The following is a 22250-nucleotide window of genomic DNA, read 5'->3' on the forward strand; positions in this document are numbered from 1 at the left end:
TTATCTTGAATCTGTATAGATCCAGCCAGACTGTTCATTAATGGAGCTTCACACGAATTGTAAAAAAAGACAAATAAATGCAGAATTTTCGAAATATAACTTAAATATCATAAATGCGTACTAGAATTGTGTATATAAACAGTGTTTTTTTATGAATGGTATTCTTTCTGACTCCAATCAAACACAAAGCAATTCGACCAACATTCAGATAATAAATTTCCGGTAAAATGTTGCCAGTTACTAAATTTTACCCAAAAAGAATGCAAGGTGCTGTTTAATATTTTATTATAAATATAATATTATCATAAAATCTTATTTGCCAATTTAAAAATTATAAAAAAATAGTTGGTGAATGAAAATATATAAAATTTGAAAAGTAATAAATGCATAAAATAGTTTGTAAAACGAACTAACTGAACGAAATATTTGGCATAAGTTTCATTATTTATAATATTATATAAAACTTTCTTAATAGGTAACGTGATAGGATTATAAATTTATATAACTTCAATGAAAAATGAATTAGACTTTAAATGAGGTTCAATAAAAAAATGTGTATAAAGAAATGTAATAGTGGATGTTTTTAAAAGAAATTGGCAACTCTGACATCCGGTTAGGACTATATTCCATTCACCAATCAAACCATTGCAACAAGGTGCATTGTCCAACCTGCTACTCCTGCCGATTCTAGATAGCGGGGACAAGTCAGTTCACAGTTGAATATATGTTTGCTTCCGTGTTTGTATCTTTGATGTAACCATCGCGATGCAATTAAAGTTGTTTTGCTACTCATCTAACTAAAATGGCGTCGGTGTTTATCAATTAACTGGCTTTATGTGGACGTTACTCAGTGATCGCATCCGAGTGAGTCATAAACCAACATAGCAATGACATTTTTATAGCACACAGTGTGAATACGTTTCTAAAACGTTGTGTGGAAGACTCGCAATTGTGATTTACGGAGCAGAATAATGCGCGAATTCAAAGTTGTTGTGCTGGGCTCGGGTGGGGTCGGGAAGAGTGCATTGACTGTGCAATTTGTGTCTGGTTGTTTCATGGAGAAATATGATCCGACAATAGAAGATTTCTATAGGAAAGAAATAGAAGTAGACAATTCACCATGTGTTTTAGAAATACTGGACACCGCCGGCACGGAGCAGTTTGCTTCAATGCGAGACCTGTACATAAAAAATGGCCAAGGATTCGTCGTAGTATACTCATTAACAAATCACCAAACGTTCCAAGACATCAAGCCTATGAAGGAATTGATAACGCGCGTGAAGGGTTCAGAACGCGTGCCCATTCTCCTGGTGGGCAACAAGGCTGATCTCGAGCACCAGCGCGAGGTGTCGCACATGGAGGGCTCGGCGCTCGCCCAGGTCTGGGGCTGTCCTTTCATGGAGGCGTCAGCCAAAAGCCGCACCAACGTAAACGAAGTGTTCGCCGAAATCGTCCGCCAAATGAACGTTAGTCCCGAAAATGAAAAGAAACCTTATTGTTGTTGTACAGTGCTTTAATATTTAGAGTGTAATGTGGCATTTATTTCTCGTAAGACTGCAAGGACGAGGTGGGTGGCGGGAGTTTGCCCGCCTTGGCTCGAAGGCCGCTCGTCTCCAGCGGGGCGCTCGGCGGCGCGCCGGCCCAGGCCGCTGGGCCTGTGACGGCCTCGACGCGCGTCATATCACGTTGTTAATATCTTTGATACATACCATTGTCCAATCGAGGTGCTTTATCTTATATTTTCATACTTTAGTACTGGTAGATACTCCCGCAGTTATGATAATCGCATAAAAGTAACAAAAACGTTTTGTACACATACTCAAATGCAGACAAGAATCATGATCAGCTTGATTTTGTTTATTGTCAAAGAAATGCATGCAGATGTTGCATATGGCTAAAGGAAAGCATGTAATATAAACTAATATTAGTCAACTTTGTATATAATTTCATGAGATTAAAGAGGCAAGGATGATTATTTTAGAGAATAAAAAGCCATCCAATATGCAATAAAAATAATATTATGATTGTATAGAGAGGAGTGGGATGCGTAAGAGTTTACACATAAGTCAATCTGTGAATTGTGTTTTATTGTGTACTGTAAATTAAGTTTATATGAGAATTCAATAATCGAGGAAATACCATAAGTTTTGTCAGTTGTGTGATTGTGTTTTAAAAGTCTACCAGGATTTGTGATAATACATATAACAAAGTATCTATAATAAAAGTTTTAAGTGGGAGATTAACAAGTGAAGTTTTATTCTGCGCCAGTTAAGGTAATCATTCAGTTTTTGCTCTTACTCATTTGATTTTTTCACATTTACTGTTAAATGTAGATTTGTTATTGTTTTGTAAACAACATAATTTGTCAAGTTGTTACAAACAAAGCTTTGTGTACTGCAATAGATCTGTACATGTTTCAATGGCCCAATTCTATTTTCTGATACACTGTGTTAAAAAGAATTCAAATTCATAAATTGATTCATATAGCATTGCTTTGTTAATTTTAAACATCAGTAAATTCTACTGAAGTGCACACATCACAGTGACTAAGTTGACAGAAGTTTCTTACAATAATAGTTTTTGTAGACATTACTTAATGTTTGCCTTTCCTTGGTTCTGCAAGTACAGTTTTAGAAAAACACATTAAACATAACCTTACTACAAAAAACACAGTTTGTTAATCAGTTGTGAAATTGTACATTAATTAACATTAATATGGATATTGTAATATTGTAAATATATTTTGATAGTAATGAAAAACTATTTTAAAACATATCTATTATATTTTTTCCTTCTACATGGATGAATACACCCGCAATTCCATAAACAATTTTCTATATGTATGGTTGACCTACCAACTAACATTTATATACTCTATATTAAACTATATGGGGGTAAGATGTATACCATATGGAAATAAGTCGCATATTAAAGGATACAGTATAACCAAAAATCTATAATTATGTGTTTTTTGAGTGAAATTTGGAATTTAAACATAGTTATCCCTTGTAATTACTTTCCTACAACACTAAATACATAACAATATTAGAATTCAGTTGGTTGCAATATGCATTGAACCTGCACCTAATGAAATTTACAAAACAGGTACATTAGAGCTGGTTACACTCTTATTTTTGGGGTTACAGACGTGACATTATGCATTATGTGGTATTACACTGACATTTTTGATAATGATAGGACTATATGTACATCTGTTTCCAGGTACAATATGATCTCAATATTTCTTACTATAACATATTTCTATCAAGGAAAAATAGAATGAAATATCAAACAATGCTTAATATTTTAGTTTTTCTTTATTGATATGTATTTTTGTTTTCACAGTTTTGTTCTTGTCACTGGTCGGTATTGTTTTACTATATTAAGTTCCATTTTATATTTAGATTGTCCAGTATCATTAATTCCTTTTGTGTCTAAAATTTAAATATACCAAACAGTTGATTGGAAACTTACCATATGACAAAATGACAAGCATGCAACTCATATTATGATGACAAATGACACAACTGCAATTAAACAATAGGCAAACCATCCAGAACTTTAAAACAACACACCGCTTTGCATTATACTGTGCTCGCTCCCTGGGGTTCAAGATGTTAAATCTCATATTGCATTTATCAATAAATCTGCTGTCAATAAGGAAATAGATGTATCTAAGATTTTTTTATAATCAACAAAAATACATATTCGTAACCAGTCAAAATTACATGTTATTTTCTTCATCTAAAACTGTGTGTAGAAACACAATTTTTTCCTTATGGTGGAAGAATAAGAAGGCTTTAATGTCCTTTAAAAATTGAAATTTGAAAAAAGAAATGGAGTTAGAAAGTAAAATGCCCACAAATGAGTTCAATAAAAAATGTTTGTACTCGTAACTAATCTGTTAAGTATTTAAAAGTTCTTTAAAGGGAATATAGCACTTTTTTTCTTTTTTAGGTAAATATTTATTATGTATAGGGGTACAAGACAAACTGAAAAACCATTTTGATCATAGTTGCCTATAATATTATATAAATATTTCATAGTTATTATTCATTCATTTTTAGGATTCCTGTACCTACAAAGGGACATTTATTATAGGATGACTTTGTTTTTCATTTGTTTATTTAAACCTTTATACTCAGGAACGAGTAGACATATCAAATTGAAATTTATGTCAAATACTTGGGTCTCTTTTAGCTATAAAAAAACTTAAAAGTCAACAGGATCAAAAGGGACAACCGTCTATGTTGCATATTTGACAAATTAAGCAAAACCTATAGATAATTCCTGTTGACTAAGCATCATGAAATTTGGCAAGAAGCAATGTTTTACAGCATGTGCCAAAGAAAAAATCTAGTGACTATAAATACATACTTTAATAGCAAAAAAAGAATGTATTATTCATGATTGATGCAATAACGAATCGAACCGAAAGGCAAAGTTAAGTGGTCAAATTTGAAATGTATAATACTTAGACACCTTAACTATAAGTTTGGAATTCTAGGTGCGTAAGTTCAACTCGCATTTATAAAGTTTTTTTTATATTACTGCTCCACTCAAAACAATTAACATCATTCAGGAACTCTATAAACCATTATATGTTGTTAAAACGTTTTGGAGGTGTTTGAATAACATTATGGGTTAATAAAATGCACTTTTTAATATAATAGTTACTATGGACAAAATCAAGGTTTTCAGACAATACAACATTATATTACATAGAACCATATTACGCACATTCATAACGCTGTCTGCAAAATCTTTAATTACAGTGAAACATAATACAAAAAAGATTGTAGACTAGAACAATTAATTAACAATTATCCCCCTTTAAAAAAATAAATAATTGTCTAAAAAAAGTATTTCATAATATATGTCTAATAATAGCCAGTGTTATTTAATGGCAAACTAAGTAGGTCATTAAAAAGCAAGCATTTTGGTCAATTATAAAAAAAATACAACTACAGTACAAATATTTATTGATCAGAAATATATTGTTGCGGACATAACGGGACAGTTCCTTGAGGCAATCGCAGCGTGGCACGGGTAAACGCCTAGGCGCGTGTTGGTAAACGGCACCCAGCTGGTGGACCGTGACGTACTGTGTGCGCAACCATCCACTGTTTCTAACCAAGTTTTTATTGCAATATTTTTAAAACATGCATAAACCGATTTCACGACGTGCAACACATATAAACAATAAATCGTTTCGTTGTCTTTTATTTTGTACTTGACACGTTTTCTTATATCGTTGACCTTCGATGGAAATATTGGGCGTTATGATAGATTTTAAAAAATCTCTTAAACCTTGCCGACGCACAAAAAACAATGTGCTTTTTCGGTTTATGTAGGTATTAAATGTGATAAAAAGGGTAATAAAAACTTCGTTCAATTTATATTATAATAATGAATCCTTTTCTAGTTTTATACCACATGAGGTCATAAAATATCAAACACGATAAACTGCAAAAACCTCTAAAAAGTGACACCGTTTTTTTACCAAATAATAGTAATACTCTAGCCATAAAAAGAAACTAAGGGTTCGATCATGATTGTTCACGCAATACGCAAACGATATTAACCGAACTAAAGCAATTTGCTAAGCATCTAATTACTTGCGTCACTTCGAGGTGAACATTTTTCTGGAATATAATGCTGCCCTGTGTAAATAGGATGCAACTTTCAGCAAGGCGGCACGTTATTGAGTTTAAGGCCATGCTTCGATTGCCGTGTTTTCGTGCGCCAATGCTGTTTAGGTGCCGTTAGTGGCCCAGATAAGAGCTAATTCACTCGGACAGTGACGGCAGGGTGTTGCAATACCATGTTTACTTTCTTGTGCATTCGTTAGTTTCAGACCACTGTCTTCCGTTGATGTTATACTTAGTATGATCTGATCATCAGAAAGAAGAAAGACTGTAGGTATTATATTTTTGATCTTATGATATATTTAAGGGGAATATACTTGTACTTATTTGTGCTGGAACTTTATATTGTAAATTGAATAAGTTGTTTTGGATTTTCCGATGCTACGTTACCACCGGTTAGAAGGAAAAGTGATGTGAGTATTATTGTATTTATTATGGTGTTTACAAATGCCTACACATACTCGTTTTACAGACAACAGGACTTCAATAAAAGCAACGCTTCTATAAAGTAATGGGCAATTTCTTACATATTTGTTGATGATAGGTCTTTTAAAAATGCATGATTTACATCATAAGCACTTAATTATTTGTAAACGATACATTTTTAGTGTTCTCTTCAAACGGAAACTACTGGTTCTCTACTTGGACTCGCCATGAGATGGGTGAAAATGATCCTACAAACAATAAGATTTTACGGTAACTTCTCATTTTTAATAATTATAGTATTATATAATAATATCAGCCCTGTATTATATACTGACCCACTGCTGGGCACGGGCCTCCTCTACTACTGAGAGAGATCACATACACACATCCTCAAACTTCCTATAGAGAATTTCTCAGGTATACAGATTCCCTCACGATGTTTTCCTCCACCGTTAAAGCAAACGATAATTCATAAAGAATACACACATATATTTTTTTAGAAAAGCCGGAGATGTGTCCTTGGGCTTTGAACCTGCGGACATTCGTATCAGCAGTCCGTTCGACACCCAGCTAGGCTATCGCTGCTATTTATTTTTTAAATTGCTTTATTAGATATCTATATATATAAAAGAAAGTGGTGTTAGTTACATTATTTATAACTCAAGAACGAATGAACCGATTTGGCTGAAAATTGGTGGAGAGGTAGCTTAGAACCAGGAGACGGACATAGGATACTTTTAATCATAAAAAGAATCCTATGTTCACGTCCCGTTGGACGTGACATAAGACGTGGTATAAGAAAGCAAAATTTGGTATAGAGATAGTATAAGACCCTGGGAAAGTTATAGGCTACTATCTCGGAAAAATATATAGTGGGACTTTTATCCCGGAAAACTCTTCACGCGGGCGAAGCCGCGAGCAAAAGCTAGTTTTAAATAAAAATACCATTAGATATACATCATATTTTTTACTTAAGACTTTTTGTAGGTTGGTATAGAAATAATTTCGCGAAATCGTCTAAAACCTTTGTTCAGTTTTGTAATAATCCTTTTGGAAACAATAGCTAATTCACTAATAAGTAATTTGTGCAACTGTAGTGGAGTATGGTTCATCGTCATTTGAGACATAATTGACGCTCGAGGAAATACGTAGGTGTCACTGCCGCTAAGATTTATTCCTTGTTCGTGTCTGTATCTCGTTTACGTAGATTAATATAAATGGTTCCTTTGAATTTATAAAAATGTTTGTGAAGTGCTAGGCAGTAAAACGTGTTCGTTTCGGGCACTGTCTAGATTGTATCAATACATGATCTATAATCTACATTCAACGTGCATTTTCGGCGCAAAGCTTAATGTAAATTCATAATATTTGTAATAGCACTTGTGCGAATGCTTATTATCGTTTAAATTATCACAATAGTTCTTACAAGACGTGTGTAGTGCCTTTAGGAGTTCAAAAGTAGCTATTTGACGGACCGTGTAATGTTTTGTGATCAAACATGCAAATTGCCAAAAGAGCGATGCTATATTGCAGTTCGGTTATCTTTTTTGAACTAAGAATAAGAAATGCATATTTTACTCTCTCGTACCTAACTTAAATTTTTTACCACAATAGTGCAGTAACGCACAACGTTCATTGCTTTTACATAATTTAACATACGATGGTACGTCGGGACAGGTAAAGACCTTTAACTTACAATCCCAGGTACGAATACTTCAATCGTATATTTTGTTTGTCACAAAGCTATTGGTCGATGTTGCTGAACCGATTAAGACTCTAATATACACAATAATAAGGTGCAGTCATGTCTAACATTATTTATTCATTCAGATGTAATCAAGTCACATTGTGCTCTCACATTCGTATGCCGTTGTTGGTCTACAACGCTCAATATATGTAATTATTTCGTGGACGATGACCACGAATCGTTGTGCGTCCTTGTAAATATTACTTTGTAATTTGTTCTAACGTCCATACAAATATACATCGAAGTTTCCTAGCAACGTACGTGAATAAAATATGCTTTACCGAATACACACACGGTTTGACGGTTATACATTGTATTAAATTATTCACAACAATTATATTTAGATAAATTATAGTATACGTAGTGTTAAATGCTTAAGTTTTGGGTTATCGCTTCATTACAGAATCGTAGTAAGCCGTAACTTCTTTAAATTGGCCAAATTATTATCAATGAAATTTAACATTAATTTATAACCCGTAGCCTATAAATGTATAATAATATGCGTAACAGTTTACATTTACGTCTGATACAATATATCATATTGTAATGTTTTATGTGCGTAATAGTTTATGTTCATATGTATGGCTTTCATACAATGTGCATTATGATAACGTAATGTAGGTTGGTTAATTGGTGATTTGGTTTATCGAACAGGATATTTGTCCACTTGAAATATTTTCGCTGAGCGTGCAAGGTCCCGCTTGTAATAGAAACGTCTCGATGAGTCTCCCGCGCACGTCGGGTAATGCTGCGTGTGGGCCGAGGGGCTATAAATACACATAACTTTCGTTATAAGTCCACTCGATACGAATACTATAAAATGCTTTTCTATTGTTTCCAACAACAATATGAAAAATAAAATAACCTCTTTTCTCTATACTCTTCGACCAGGCTTAAGGACACAAAGAGAAATGGGTATTTATGTGGTAAACACCGGAACAGTTAAGTAGTTTCATAAAATAATTGCTTACACAGTTTCTATCGTCTGTATGAATCGTACCCTCCTCAGTTCTCATGCCAAACATTCTCATGGAAACAATATATACGGGCGTGCTACTGTACAAATTGAATGGTTATGAATTAACATTAAATTATTGTTTCCCTGTTGTACAATAGACGTATCAATAGTTTGAACACAATCTGTTCGAAAGCCCTGTTAATGTATTATTAAACTATAATGAGGATAAATGTAAAGAAATATTATTATAAAGATGGACTTTTACCCTTTGTTTGTATTTGTATAAGTAATAATGTAAATGTAAATTTTAGTATTTTGTATTTTGCAATTCGTGTAGGAAGCGATTGCCTTGACTGAATTCCTAACATGGTTCGTTTGTCATCACGCAGACGGTCCAGACTACACGGCGCAGCTTGCTTAACAAGATCATTGTCTGCCTCTTTTAATTTAGATAATAATAAATAAAGAAAGTAAGTCGTTACGTTTTTAAATACCTACGGCACGAGTAGGTCAATATTTTTGATCAAGTTTGATTAATGAAAATAATTTTCATAACTTTACATTTGAGACAGTCTGGTAAAAATATAGCTAACTTACTTGGCTATAAGTGGGTAGTACCTACGGCAACCGTTCGGTTACTTATAATTTTAATATACTACTATACTATCTTATGACGTAAGCCAGTGCCATGTTGGGTTAAAAATGATAGCGCTTCTGATCATTTATCAGAGATTGAATTGAATATCTATTAATTATAATATATTATGGATATATAAATGGTTGGTTTCTAAGCATAACCGCAACACGCTACACTTCGTGTTTATTTTAATAACATTAACTGATACTATGGCATAATATAACAGTCTGTATGATTTTTCATGATTTATACTCATCATTTCTTTGTCTTTTAGCCTATACGTTATAAGGGTGATCAGTTAATTTACAATTTTCATTTATATAATAATTCTATGCAGGCCAAGTACGCTCTGCAAAATTGATTAATTTTCAACCGTATGGTTGCACCGACAAATTAGGATGCACGTGTAACAAAACTGTTCAGTTTCGTACTATTTTTGTTGCACAAAGCAAGACCATTTTATCAATTTTTTATCGGAATATCATATTTTATGTACTGGGATGTTACTTCTGCTATACATTATGTTTGTGATTCTTTTTGATACCTCAGAAGTCATAAAGACGGAACAGATGAGTTAAACCTTAAAATTGTAAAACAGTTAACAAAGTCGCTGCCGAAATAGTTATGAATTGATAAAAATATTTTGCTACTATTGTCCTATACTTACCATAAATATTAACGGGGTAGTCAACAAATAGTATTGTGGTAATGCTAAATCTAAGATAAAAGTATATTATTGTATTCTTTCAGACTTAAGGGCTTCGGCCGAACGGCCTTGAGCATTCGTTGTACACATTTACAGCGCACGAATTGAGGGAAGGAATATCCAAAGATTTACGAATCATTTCTTTAAAAAAAAATTTAATATCTTTTTGAAAATTTTAATCACTATAATATTACTTATTCAATTCTCTATTTAATAGTGTTGATTATAAAACTGTGTATTTTGAGGGTAATTTCGTGCGGTAATCATAGGAGATCGAGAAGAACGCGCTGCAGAGTGGATGAGTAGCTTGCATGTTTCGTTCTAGGGATTCAGGGATTTTGGATTTGCTATGTATATATTATTATATGTATATATACACTAGCTGACCCGACAGACGTTGTCCCGTCTTAATTATGAATTTGCAGCGCGCATTCTATCAATCGCTGAATTATTTCAAACAATTGACAGTTATATAAAATTAATATTATCGTTAAGTTTCTTAAATTTCTAATTTTCTGCGCAATTTTTTGAGTTTTTTCTTTCATAAGAACCTGCTTCTGACAATAACAAACACAACAAAAAAAAATGTGAAATCAGTCCAGCCGTTCACGCGTGATGGCGTGACCAAGGGGAATAGGGATTCATTTTTATATTATATTAAACATATAGATATATGAATTTAACCCGCGGTTATGGTTTTAAAAAGTATTAAAAATAATTTACACGTATATTACGTTTATTAATTGGTTTTGACTTTTGTGCATTTCATGCCGAAAATTACTTGCAAATTTTTAGGCCAAATTCTTAATCTGATTTTGGTAATGGGCTGAATTAACAAAGAAAAATTATTTAAGTTTACCTATAGTCTTCGCCTCTAGCGGTATGTCTTTGGAAAGCGATGCCAAAAATCACGAATAATCAGGGGTAATTATCATTTAAGGTGATTTTATTTTAATTCTTAGGTCGTCTTGTTGCAGTTTTAGCAACGACAAATTAACTTCTCATCGAGTACTGACGTCATTTAGCAATAATGATAGTTATGGAGACCTTTGAGTATTCATCTAAATGTCTATGAGGGACGTCTTTAATTTTTACTTTATGGTATCACTAGTGTGTTACTTTATGGCTTATGTAAATAAAATATTATGGTTTTGTAAGAGTAAGTGCATGAGTTAGCGGGTGGGATGTGGAACACGTGCTTATGCTTCCGAGCGGCGCGGCCCGCCCGGCGGCTCGTCACAATAACGAAATGAGAAGAGACTATTGTGTAATGTTCCTTACATGTTAGGCCTTTGTCGTTGCTCAATATTGCCACGTTTTTAACAACTTCCATCTTCGTAATTTCCTTTTAGAATGAATTATGTCCTTAAATATACACTTTTTGTGCAAAGAGTATATGTAGATATAGGTATATTAGTCAGACTGACGTTTTTATCGTGATATAACATTTACCTGTAGTTAGATATACGTAATGACAAACTTGTCATAGCTTATACCATTTATTTATCGTTTAACCCCCTTATTCATAGACATTTTTTATCTAACGACCGAGTAAGGCTGTGATAACAAGTCTGTTTCTCAGTGCTGACGACATGGCAGTCTTCACAGTGCGTAGACGTAGGGCCGTTGTGATTGGCTAATATTGAAATACAACAATAATAACCAATCACAACGGCCTTATGTCTATTTCTCAGTGCCGTTGGGCAATGAGAAACAGGTTTGTTATCACAACTTTACTTCGTCCTTAGATAAAAAACGTTTATGAATAAGGGGGTAAGAAGTTAAGCGTAGGTATATAATTAATAGTGTAACTTTATATTACTTTAGTGTCAATACATTCTTCTCATTCTTTAGGCCCAGCTTACTTACACAAAATATTATTTATTTGCATCATCTTCATAATTCATACTTAATGCCTGTCTTGTGCTTGTGTTAATTTTCAAGAATCAAGCAATGTCTGTACTTTTCTACTTTTTAACACAATCATATTTATGGATATATTTTCTTGAGTACGGAATATGGATGGATTAGTATTAAGTATCAACAATTATTTTATTTTGTTGAACAATAACAATCTTTTAAACCAGTATACCTTAAGTACTTACCTGGGTATATTACACAGGAATCTATTTAAAAATAATGACATAGTTAAATTTAAGTCCTCCAGTATCCAATTCAGCACCTCTCTGACATTAGGTGCAGTTGTAGTATTTATCTTCTCCACCGATGAGGTAGTTGATAAATCGATGATGTGCGATTCTGACAATAGAATTTGGCTATGAGTCAAACATTCATCCACAAAACAATATTAAACCGGTATGCAGAATTACAGTGTAAACCACAAAGATATGTGGCTGCTGCTCAGCATTGTGGTCTATCGTGTAGTATAGCAATGATGATAATGGATTCGATATTTTTGGGGTATTTAAGGTAGGTGTTTCTGCTGTCTTACATTTTATAAAATTACCCATTCGCTCATACTTGGTACACACACGTAATTTTGCTATGTAAAAAGATATTAGATACATTTTAGGTGTGGACATTTTGATTAAAGTATCGTTGAAAATTAAAATTATCTTGCTTAAAACAATTTTCGCATCCAAGGGTATATTTGAAATTCTTTTCCGTGACAGAAGCTTTTATATACTATAGGTGCCTACCTATATCAGGATTCAACATAGACGGAACATCTGAAAAATAATAATAGAATAGATTAAGTACGGGCACCTAGTCTGAATTTAAATTTAAAAATAGGAATAAGCCTTACTACACCTAGAATACGATTTGTCTTTTTTTTTCCGAACGGATTCTTACGGAAGGCTACACCTACCATGTCCCGACGCTCTTATTATTAATTTTATACTCGACTAAAAGTTTCAATTGTCAATAATTTTACCCTTTGGCTACGGTCTGTGTAAGCATTTTAAAATGTGTTTCATGATGATAGTGCCGTCAACCAGACGGGCTGTTTCCGTTCTGGAAGGTCGATGCACATTGACCGCGCCTGGTTATAAATTAAACTGTTTTGATTTGTGTATGTGCAACTGTCTATTCGTTACCGTATAATATATTATATAATAGCTAAAATTTAGTATCGTACCTATATTAGCATCAGACAAAATAAATAAATATTATGTCTAAATTCAATTACTTAGTTATTAAATATGTAGGTACTTTATTTGCCCAGTTGATATAAAAATATTTGGGTTTATAATTTAGGTGTACCTACTTATTACTTAAATCTGACCAACGCTGGTTGTAAAATCATTAAAAGTAGATGAAAATTTAATGTGCCCGTTAGTTGATTGACTTAATGTCCTGTCAATCATTTTGATCGGCCCAATGTTATAATTTGCGATAAGTTATTAAAAGTAGTGATATTCAGAAGACTCTATACAAAAACTTTCGACGTACTTACGATGTTGCTTAATTCGGATATATATGCGATAATATAATGCAAAATAAAATAAATAATGCTATATCTACTTAAGTGAAATGAAATTGTTGGCATTATCACAATAGTTTGACGATTAGGTGTCTCATTGGGGCAACGGGATGTGAAGCGGTATTCGGGAACCGGTCAGGGCTCAGGACGCACCGGAATCTCAGTTACAACGTTGGAAATATATAACGTAGATGATATGCCACTATGTTGAAATGTTTATTGATATTTGAAAATGATACTGATGATAATGCGATAATATTCTTTTTATTAACTCAGATCATTAAAATGTGAAAATGTTTGATGTTGGTCAGCACATTATCTATAAACTGATATTGACTTCGATTAGATTAATATAATTGCAACTTATTTACGCTAAAATTATAATAAAATAGTAAAAGAGTTTTAGGAAAGTAAGTACTTACATGAATTTTAATACAAGAACTGAATTTTACGTGGGCAATCTATACTTATAATAAATCTGTAGAGAGGTCAATTCTGTACATGAAATATATTTCCAAAATAACTATCAGGGGGTGATTAGGGATCGATACTGATGCCAAAAATGCAATTAGTAAAATTTTTGTCTGTCTGTCTGTCTGTCTGTATAACCGTTATAGAAACAAAAACTACTCGACGGATTTTAACGAAACTTGGTACAATTATTTTTCATACTCCTGAGCTGGTTATAGTATACTTTTCATCACGCTACAATTAATAGGAGCAGAGCAGTGAAGGGAAATGTTGGGAAAACGGGAGAAGTTACTCCATTTTTTAAGCTTCCGTCGCGTGTGCAACCTTAATGGTAAAAGCTACACAGAAATCATGTATGACGGAAATTTTCTCCTAAAATTATAGAAGAAATATCCCACGACAGCATATGTCTATCTTTTATGGTTGACTCACAATAACACGTGTAACTCCTGATAGCTTAGCAGTTCGAAGCTTTCTCATTATATTTGTCTACTCTTACGTTTATAACACTCTCAGTCATCCTTAATTAAAAGAGTTAACATTATTAAATATTCCATAAAAAAGAATCATAGAAATCGGTATAGAAACACCAAAGTTATACATGAAATACGCTAATAATAAGCTATCACGCGTGAATACTGAATCATGCTATATGCTTCCTTCGATTTCACCAGGATCCCATCATCAGACCCTGACCGGACAATCGGACCACCTGCATACCACCATATATTAAAAAATATCCCGACAAATTGAGCACCTCCTCCATTTTTGAAGTCCGAAATCCACACGGGCGAAGCTGCGGGCGGAAGCTAGTATGTAATAAGAAGCTGGAGCAGAACCTATTTAGACCTATAAATTTAATCAAATTTATTACGCAAATTATCATTTTACGTTTGAGAAATAAATTAGGCAAATAGCTACGATGATGATCTAGTAAATTAACTTCGTTTACGGAATGCTTAAACCGTGATTACAGATACTGACTTAATTTTATAAATTTATTTGATGCTCTTTGTTCTAAACTTTCAAATATATTCTGGGTAAGAATATAACTATGTTTTGTGTTCTTTTAGGATCACAGGGTAAAACGAAATATGTATCTTCTTAGTTTTTTGTCTGTATCGTGTGAGGATTTTCAAATGGATCTTTTGGTACTAAACTGTATGCATTATGCGGGGTTGAATTTCTTGAAAATGCATAAAAAAGTGTAACGGCAAATGTATTGCTTACAGCAAATTCATAAGGAGTGAAACCATATCCAATCATATATCACGAACGGTCGTTTCAGTTCGTAGTTATTATAAGATTGCGTGCACGAATTAGTCGTACTGTGCAACATGCAATGTCGATTGAATGTTTCACTACCGAATAAGTCGAAGTTGAGTAAATGTAAGGTGAGATTTGAAAAGTGAAAATATACTTTTATAATTTTTTATAAGTACCTAAACAAAAAAGGCTAAGAGGACTGGAGCCGTCGCTATTCTTCAAGTTAATTGTTAAACTTGAGTTTCTTAGGAACGTAATTATTTCTAGATTGCCATTCCTTACTTAATTAGCGTCTGGAAATAAATTACTGTTTACATGCAACTACTGTGGGGTCGTTAGTTGTTAATTTAATCCTATGTATTGTGATATTCGCATATCAGCACCTCATGTAGTTAGTATGTAACACTATCCAATGTAGATAAATAAAATATGTAGCGGTCTAATTGATAAGGCATTTTGAATGCGACAAAAACAACATTAGGTTTATTGCCAGTTCGAGATTACAATCACACTAAAATATCAGTATTTTATCCTGGCACGGCGAAAGGGCTGCACCGGATCTGATTTTGAGTGTAGTATTCTTCATACTTAATATCGACAGTAGACACCAATGCTCGCCGTTATGTTGTCCTTCGATGATGGCCAGAATTATGCCATTGGGCACTCTTCCCGCATGAAAATTACATCTATCTGTGTGTCTAATTTTATTCAAGTCTATTTAGCGGTGTATGCGTTCTCTTCTTACAAATATGCTTTTTACTTTCCTTTTTTATTTTTAGAAGGATTTCACCTTTTGTGCAGTAGTCGTTATCCAGACAAGTACTTATAAATGTTGTCCGGTACGTCTCGCGTACCAACAAAATTCTATTATATTTGTATCATTGTACGTCTTTTCCGTCTATTAATGTTATACCCACATCGTTATTGTTTTAATATGTATCACCAACAACAATAAAGCCCATTTAAAATACGCAGTACATAGGGAACAGGACAAGTAAGTAATTATTATTATTAATAAGCCAAGATTATTTCACATTGTTGTTATTTCATAAAATTACTTAACATTTATATTTTTTCTTATATTAGGTACTATAATACATGCTCTTTCTATCTCTTTTGCTATCTCTTGTACAGTTTACAATATGTAAAACATTGTTTAATGTTACATATTACTAAGTAAGTGGGAACAGGAAGTGTACCCTATATATTAATAATGATTATGTTATTTTACTTAATATGCTTTTTTTACCTTATTGTTATTTTTCATAATTTTCCTTATACCATTTACATTTGATGCTTTCCTTCGTACTCGATATGACAAATTGTTTACGATTTATAATGATATGTGAAGTATTTATAACGTATCAATTTATATAGGGCTAATATCATTTAACAGGAAAATGACACAGGAATATAAATCCATATTGTTTGCATATTCGTTTAAAACGGGCGTACATAAATATTTATTTATCTATACCCATATAGGGGTTCGTATTGTGTTAGGATTGTGGATAATAGTCTGCATACCTAAAACTAATTGCTTACGGGCAACAGTTGGACTGCCTTATATTTTATAAACATTATTTCGTATTGCAAACTCTTAATTCTAGCGATCCATTTTAAACTACATATTTGTCAAATAGTACTTATGACCAACGACAGACTGGCAAATTACAAGGCGTTGCAGTTGTTGCTTAAAATAAGATATCATTATAAGTCGTAGTTTCTGTGAGACGTACCTACGCAAGCAACAAATTACAATGATTGTGATGAACATTTCCCTTATTCTATTTAAAAGATGTGTACAAAATATTGTATAGGTACCAATATCGGTGGCGAGTTAACGAAAACAACAAAGAAATCCCTCCGTAAGACTCGATTTAAGCATTTGGTTCTTTGCCAATTTCCTTGCACAGCTGCCTTTAACAATAAGTTCAATGTCAACATGGGTGTACGATGCGAATATTTGTTGTTTTAATAACAAACACGACACATGCACGAATGTTAACAATAAAAACAACACACCAATCACATCTTTATGCCGAAAAGGGTAGGTAGTTACCCAGTTACTATCGGTTCTCCTTTATGTGACTTCTATAGATAAGTACCGCATTTTAAATTTGCCACTAATCACCATGAAGACTACTCCATTCATTACACACTAGTGCAGGCTGTTTTCCACTTCGAAGGACATTAAAGACAATATAAAAATGAATTAATGGCGATATGGCGATAGGCTCGCCCCCTATCACATCATGGGACGGAACATACTTGGCGAAAAGTGGGTGCCCTAGTTGCGCCTCTGCATACCCCTTCGGGGATAAATGCGTGATGTTATGTATGTATGTAAAAATGAATTAACATCGGACGTGTAAAAGTGCCACGAAATACTTTCTAATTCAAAGTTCTGGACAGGTAATAAACATTATTTATGGATAGGCCCGACTGTTATGGTGAAGCGAGTGACCTTGTAGGCTTGTCATTCAGTGATGTAAAAACATATTTTTCCCGATTCACATCGTGCTTTGTCGTTTGTATTTCTCAGTAACTAACGACATCTATGCCAATACGCACACCCAGTTGCAGCCAGCAGCTGCCAGCAGGTAGTTTAGTTGTAATAAAGGTCATTGGGAAGTAGCACACTGCTCGTTTTTACTGTTCAGTATCTGGCGTCAATTGAGCTAAAGGTATCATCATATAGCGTTCGCGGTGAAATCACGCGTGTGTTCTCACACTAGTCTAGTAGCAAAGAAATCTGTAAGTCGTTAATTGTATTGAAATATGCGAGACGCGTCTCACCATAGGCGAGAATCGGGTGTGTTTATACGGTTGAGTCACAATAATTGCTGTAATGGCACATCGCCAATGTGCCGGACACAGGTTATTGAGCTATGAGTAGTAGGCACAGACGGTGTTGTCAATGAAAATAGGTAAACCACAAAATGAGGTCTTTCATAAACATTATAAAATCTTATTAGCCGACAAAAATATTCTAAGTAATCAGTACCTATCTTATTCAATGTTATAGTGCTTAAACAGTGTATTCTTTAATATCTACGTAATGTTTCCTTTGTTTGCTTATTGTAATTTTACCTACTAAGTAATTGTAATACTATACTACCAGGTTAGTTGCACACAGAAGTGTTTAAAACCGTTAGAAGTTAGCAAGTAACAAGTTGTATCTATCCACAAAGATAAGTCGGTAGAAAGTGAATGTGCATTGTAGGTGCAAGGTTGGCAGCGCAGGCGCGGGCGCACGTAGAGTTGAGTGACGTCAGTCACTGACCCCTCCCATTTCTCCGCAATTATCTTACCTATGACGAAGACAAAGTATCGTCTGTGATATAACCAAGGTATACCTGATTTATTGATGAGTCACTTCGTTAGCCGTTCACTACAAAATAAGAAAATTCCATTTACATAGGTATTGTAAAGTTTGAAAAAGGAACAGGAAGTTCGGCACAGAAATTTACCCTTATCGAAATAGACCCAAGAGAGTTCGTTAAATTGGTCACGACATGCTGCTAGAAGACAAATTAAAAAGAAACGACATATAGTCTACATATTTTGCTTACCTTTATAAGCGCGGTTTTACCACTTTTTTGGTTAGTTTCTATATTGTTGCTGACTGACCCAAACTAGTTCGCGTAAATATAGTTGAAGACGCGTTCGCCAGCGCTTATACGTGTTTGCGTGCACGTGAACACCAGCTCAAACTCGTCGCGAACCTATCCGTTGCAATTGCTAACATCAGGCAGACGCCAGTATCCCATTAGCAGGGACCCTTTGGTAATTGCAGAGACACAACACAAAAAGCGGTAATCGTCCTACACCATATAAACTTCAAAAACGACCAGTGCAACATATATGCAATGTATCAACTCAGATAGCCGTACGCGGGATTATGGGCAAGTGGGCCACGTAATGGTAATTGATAATCACTACCCGTGAACCTCATATGGCTAGGGGAACCATGGATTCCAATGCCGAACTTTAGGAAATGATTGGTTTGTGTTTCGGCCTTCGGATATCTCACCGAAGGACGTTACTTCTTGCTAAATGCAAGAGGAAAACTGCTATCTCCTTGTGTGAATTTTCCGAAAAACAAATGTACCAAATCATCTAATGGGTCTGAAAAGTTTAAAATTGTAAGTCTTTTTTTTGTTCTAACCGTTAAATATTTGTAAATATCAATATCCCCAAAGTTCGTTTTACGTTATATATAACAGGATCTAAGACAGTGGACAAAAGTCTGTGTGGCGCCAATAAAGGTACCTTCTGACTACTGAGTTAATAATCCTCATCCCCAATCATTTCGTTTTACGTAAGTAAAGGTTCGCTTATCACAGTGTCGACAAGGTGACGCCGGTAGAAAGCGATTTTCAAGAACAATTACGTAACATTTTCGGTTCCGTTTCATTAATATTACTTACGTACAATGTAAGTAAGTTATCGTATGTATGTAGCATTGTTATCGACTTATGCACTTGTAAATTGACCACACTGCGAAGTTTTTGCATACCTAAATGTACAACAAAAAACTGTGCAAACGAAATTAGCCCACGCAAAAACGACAGAGTGTGCGAAATCGTTAATTGCTTTTTACCTAATTCATTTCAACATTGAGTAATCTCAAGTCTCCATTATTTTACTTATTCGGTTTTAATTATCCAAACAGCGAAGTAGGTACTTAGTATATTTACATATAGGCACCTACATATCTAGGTTGGTGTCTTATTATGACTAATCTAATTTATTGAGATGATGTATTATTGCAAATGTTGTTTCAGAATTCACTCAAATTTTTGTTAGAAGTTGTCTTTTGAAATGACATGTATATTAATTATAATTTCAAATCATTTTATAATAACCATAATATTATTGTATAACAAAACGGCTCCACGATATGCCAAGCGATATTCACGGTGTATCAAGACGCTGCAAACACAGTAGCAACTCTTCAGAACATTTAATTTTGCCATATAACAAGACAAGAAACAACTTACTAATGCGGTGGTTTGTAATGTTGATCTGTTTGTCCGTAGCTACTAAAACTACTTTTAGCTGGTGTTACAGCTTGCCTCGTCAGAGCGAGTGAGAGAGAGCACTGTCGACTGTCGAGTGTATAAAGTAAGTGTGTACAGAATGGGGGCTCATCATAATATCATGTAGGTCGGGTGCCCGAGCGCAGTTCTTCGTTGAATGCGTGTGACTCACATAACGCTGATTGGCTCATCCGGCTCCCTGCAGACATCTCAACTCTTTAACTAGACATACGTTTATTTTTTATGTTTTAATAACTACTGTACCACGGCTGTTAGTATGTAAATATTTATCGGCGTTAAACAATATACATGTCTACTTAATAACAAGAAACGTCAATGCGATTTTCATTATTTTTAAGCATATTATTGTTATTTCGAACGCAAAATCATAATAATATATTCTGGGAGGTTTTAGAGCGTCAATGGTGTGTTTACTGCGCAGGCGCATCGCACCGGCTTAGCTGCGGGCGGAGTAACTGCCTCACTTATTTGTTTTATGTTTTTTGCTCCCTGCATCACTACTAAGTGCAAATGCAAATGGTTCTCGTCTCGTTTACAAAGATAGTTTGTTCCAGATGCTTGGGTATTTATTACAGTACCATTTTTTATATTTTTGAGTACAAAAGATATCGGTAAAGTCAAACTAAGTGTATACGCAATAAACGTTTATTATTTTATATTTAACTTGAACAAGGTCTCGTAGCCTACGAGCGGACCTATAATATTAAAAATAAACGCACTTAAATGTACTGGTCGTGATTCCACACTTATCACTTTTGATGTAAGATTTTAATGTGTGTCTATTATTATTATCTACTATGAGACAGTTCTCAGATTTTTCACTTGTGTAAGGACAGCAAGGTGAATACATATTATGTTGGCATGGAAAATTAAAACATAACATTTTTCAACGTCTCATACGCTCATTTGCCAAATGGCAGCGTTCTTACTGTTCAATACCTATGCCTGATAGTGCTGCTCAGGTCCGGTCGGTGGCATGTGGCCACCCATAACATCCCAGGATGTCACCGCGACATGAGGATCTACTAGTTGCGTTTTTGCCTAACTCTTCGGGGTTAAAGGCATAAACTTATGTAACTGCGTGTGCTAGTTGCATTATTGTCTATGGCGTGTGGGAAGTATCATGTAGAACATTACACCTTCCAGTGATCATATTTTACAAATGTTATGTTTGTGTCCTTGTTAGTTATGAAATTCATTCCCATTTTTTACATTTATATTGTATACCTTAAGTATAGGTTTTTTATATTGTATCACACCGCAAATGCCTTGAAGTTGATTTTATGAATAATCCTCCCTAATGAATATCTATGACGCATCGAAAAGTTTCCTACCAGTATTTCTACAAGATTGCGAAATCGAGTATATTTATTTTTACGTCTTTAGCTATTCTCTTGGTGGTTGATTTTTGTGAACATCCCGTATAAAGCGCATCTATGATGCTTGATTCACATACCTAAATGGCAAGTTCGATTAAAAGCTAAATAGGTAACCGACAGGAACAAAAGTTCTATAAAATATAAGCAAATATTATTTATAATTATTGATAACCAGTACCCATATCTCCCCAAATAAGATAACGATATCTAGGAAACAATTTATTTATTATGTATGTACTTAACATAAGAGAAACTCTGTTTCAGGTTTGTGAATGTTATATATACTTACCTAGTTCAAAAACGCTTTTTCAACTTCTTGTAACTTTCCTTGGAAGTTAATTTCTGTAAAACAATACTTGCACTACTCATCGTAACTTACACGCGTCGTAAAATACAAATTGTGTGAAATCTACGAACTTATCAAAGGCCAGCAGATGAAGCGAACATAATCGCTCGCCATAACCTAATTGTTACATGAATTATGTTTCGGGTCCATTATGT

The 22250-nt window shown here is 34.0% G+C and overlaps 1 protein-coding gene across 1 annotated transcript; it reads left to right on the top strand.

The window, feature by feature from the left end:
* The first annotated feature begins 619 nt into the window (after nucleotides 1-619).
* Nucleotides 620-2508, top strand: LOC115446760 (ras-related protein Rap-2c). The gene has a single exon (XM_030173543.2). The coding sequence runs from the start codon at nucleotides 972-974 to the stop codon at nucleotides 1515-1517; it is 546 nt and encodes a 181-aa protein (XP_030029403.1). The 5' UTR covers nucleotides 620-971; the 3' UTR covers nucleotides 1518-2508.
* The last annotated feature ends 19742 nt before the right edge of the window (nucleotides 2509-22250 follow it).

This window comes from Manduca sexta, chromosome 25, assembly GCF_014839805.1.
Source record: "Manduca sexta isolate Smith_Timp_Sample1 chromosome 25, JHU_Msex_v1.0, whole genome shotgun sequence".
Lineage (NCBI taxonomy): Eukaryota > Metazoa > Arthropoda > Insecta > Lepidoptera > Sphingidae > Manduca > Manduca sexta.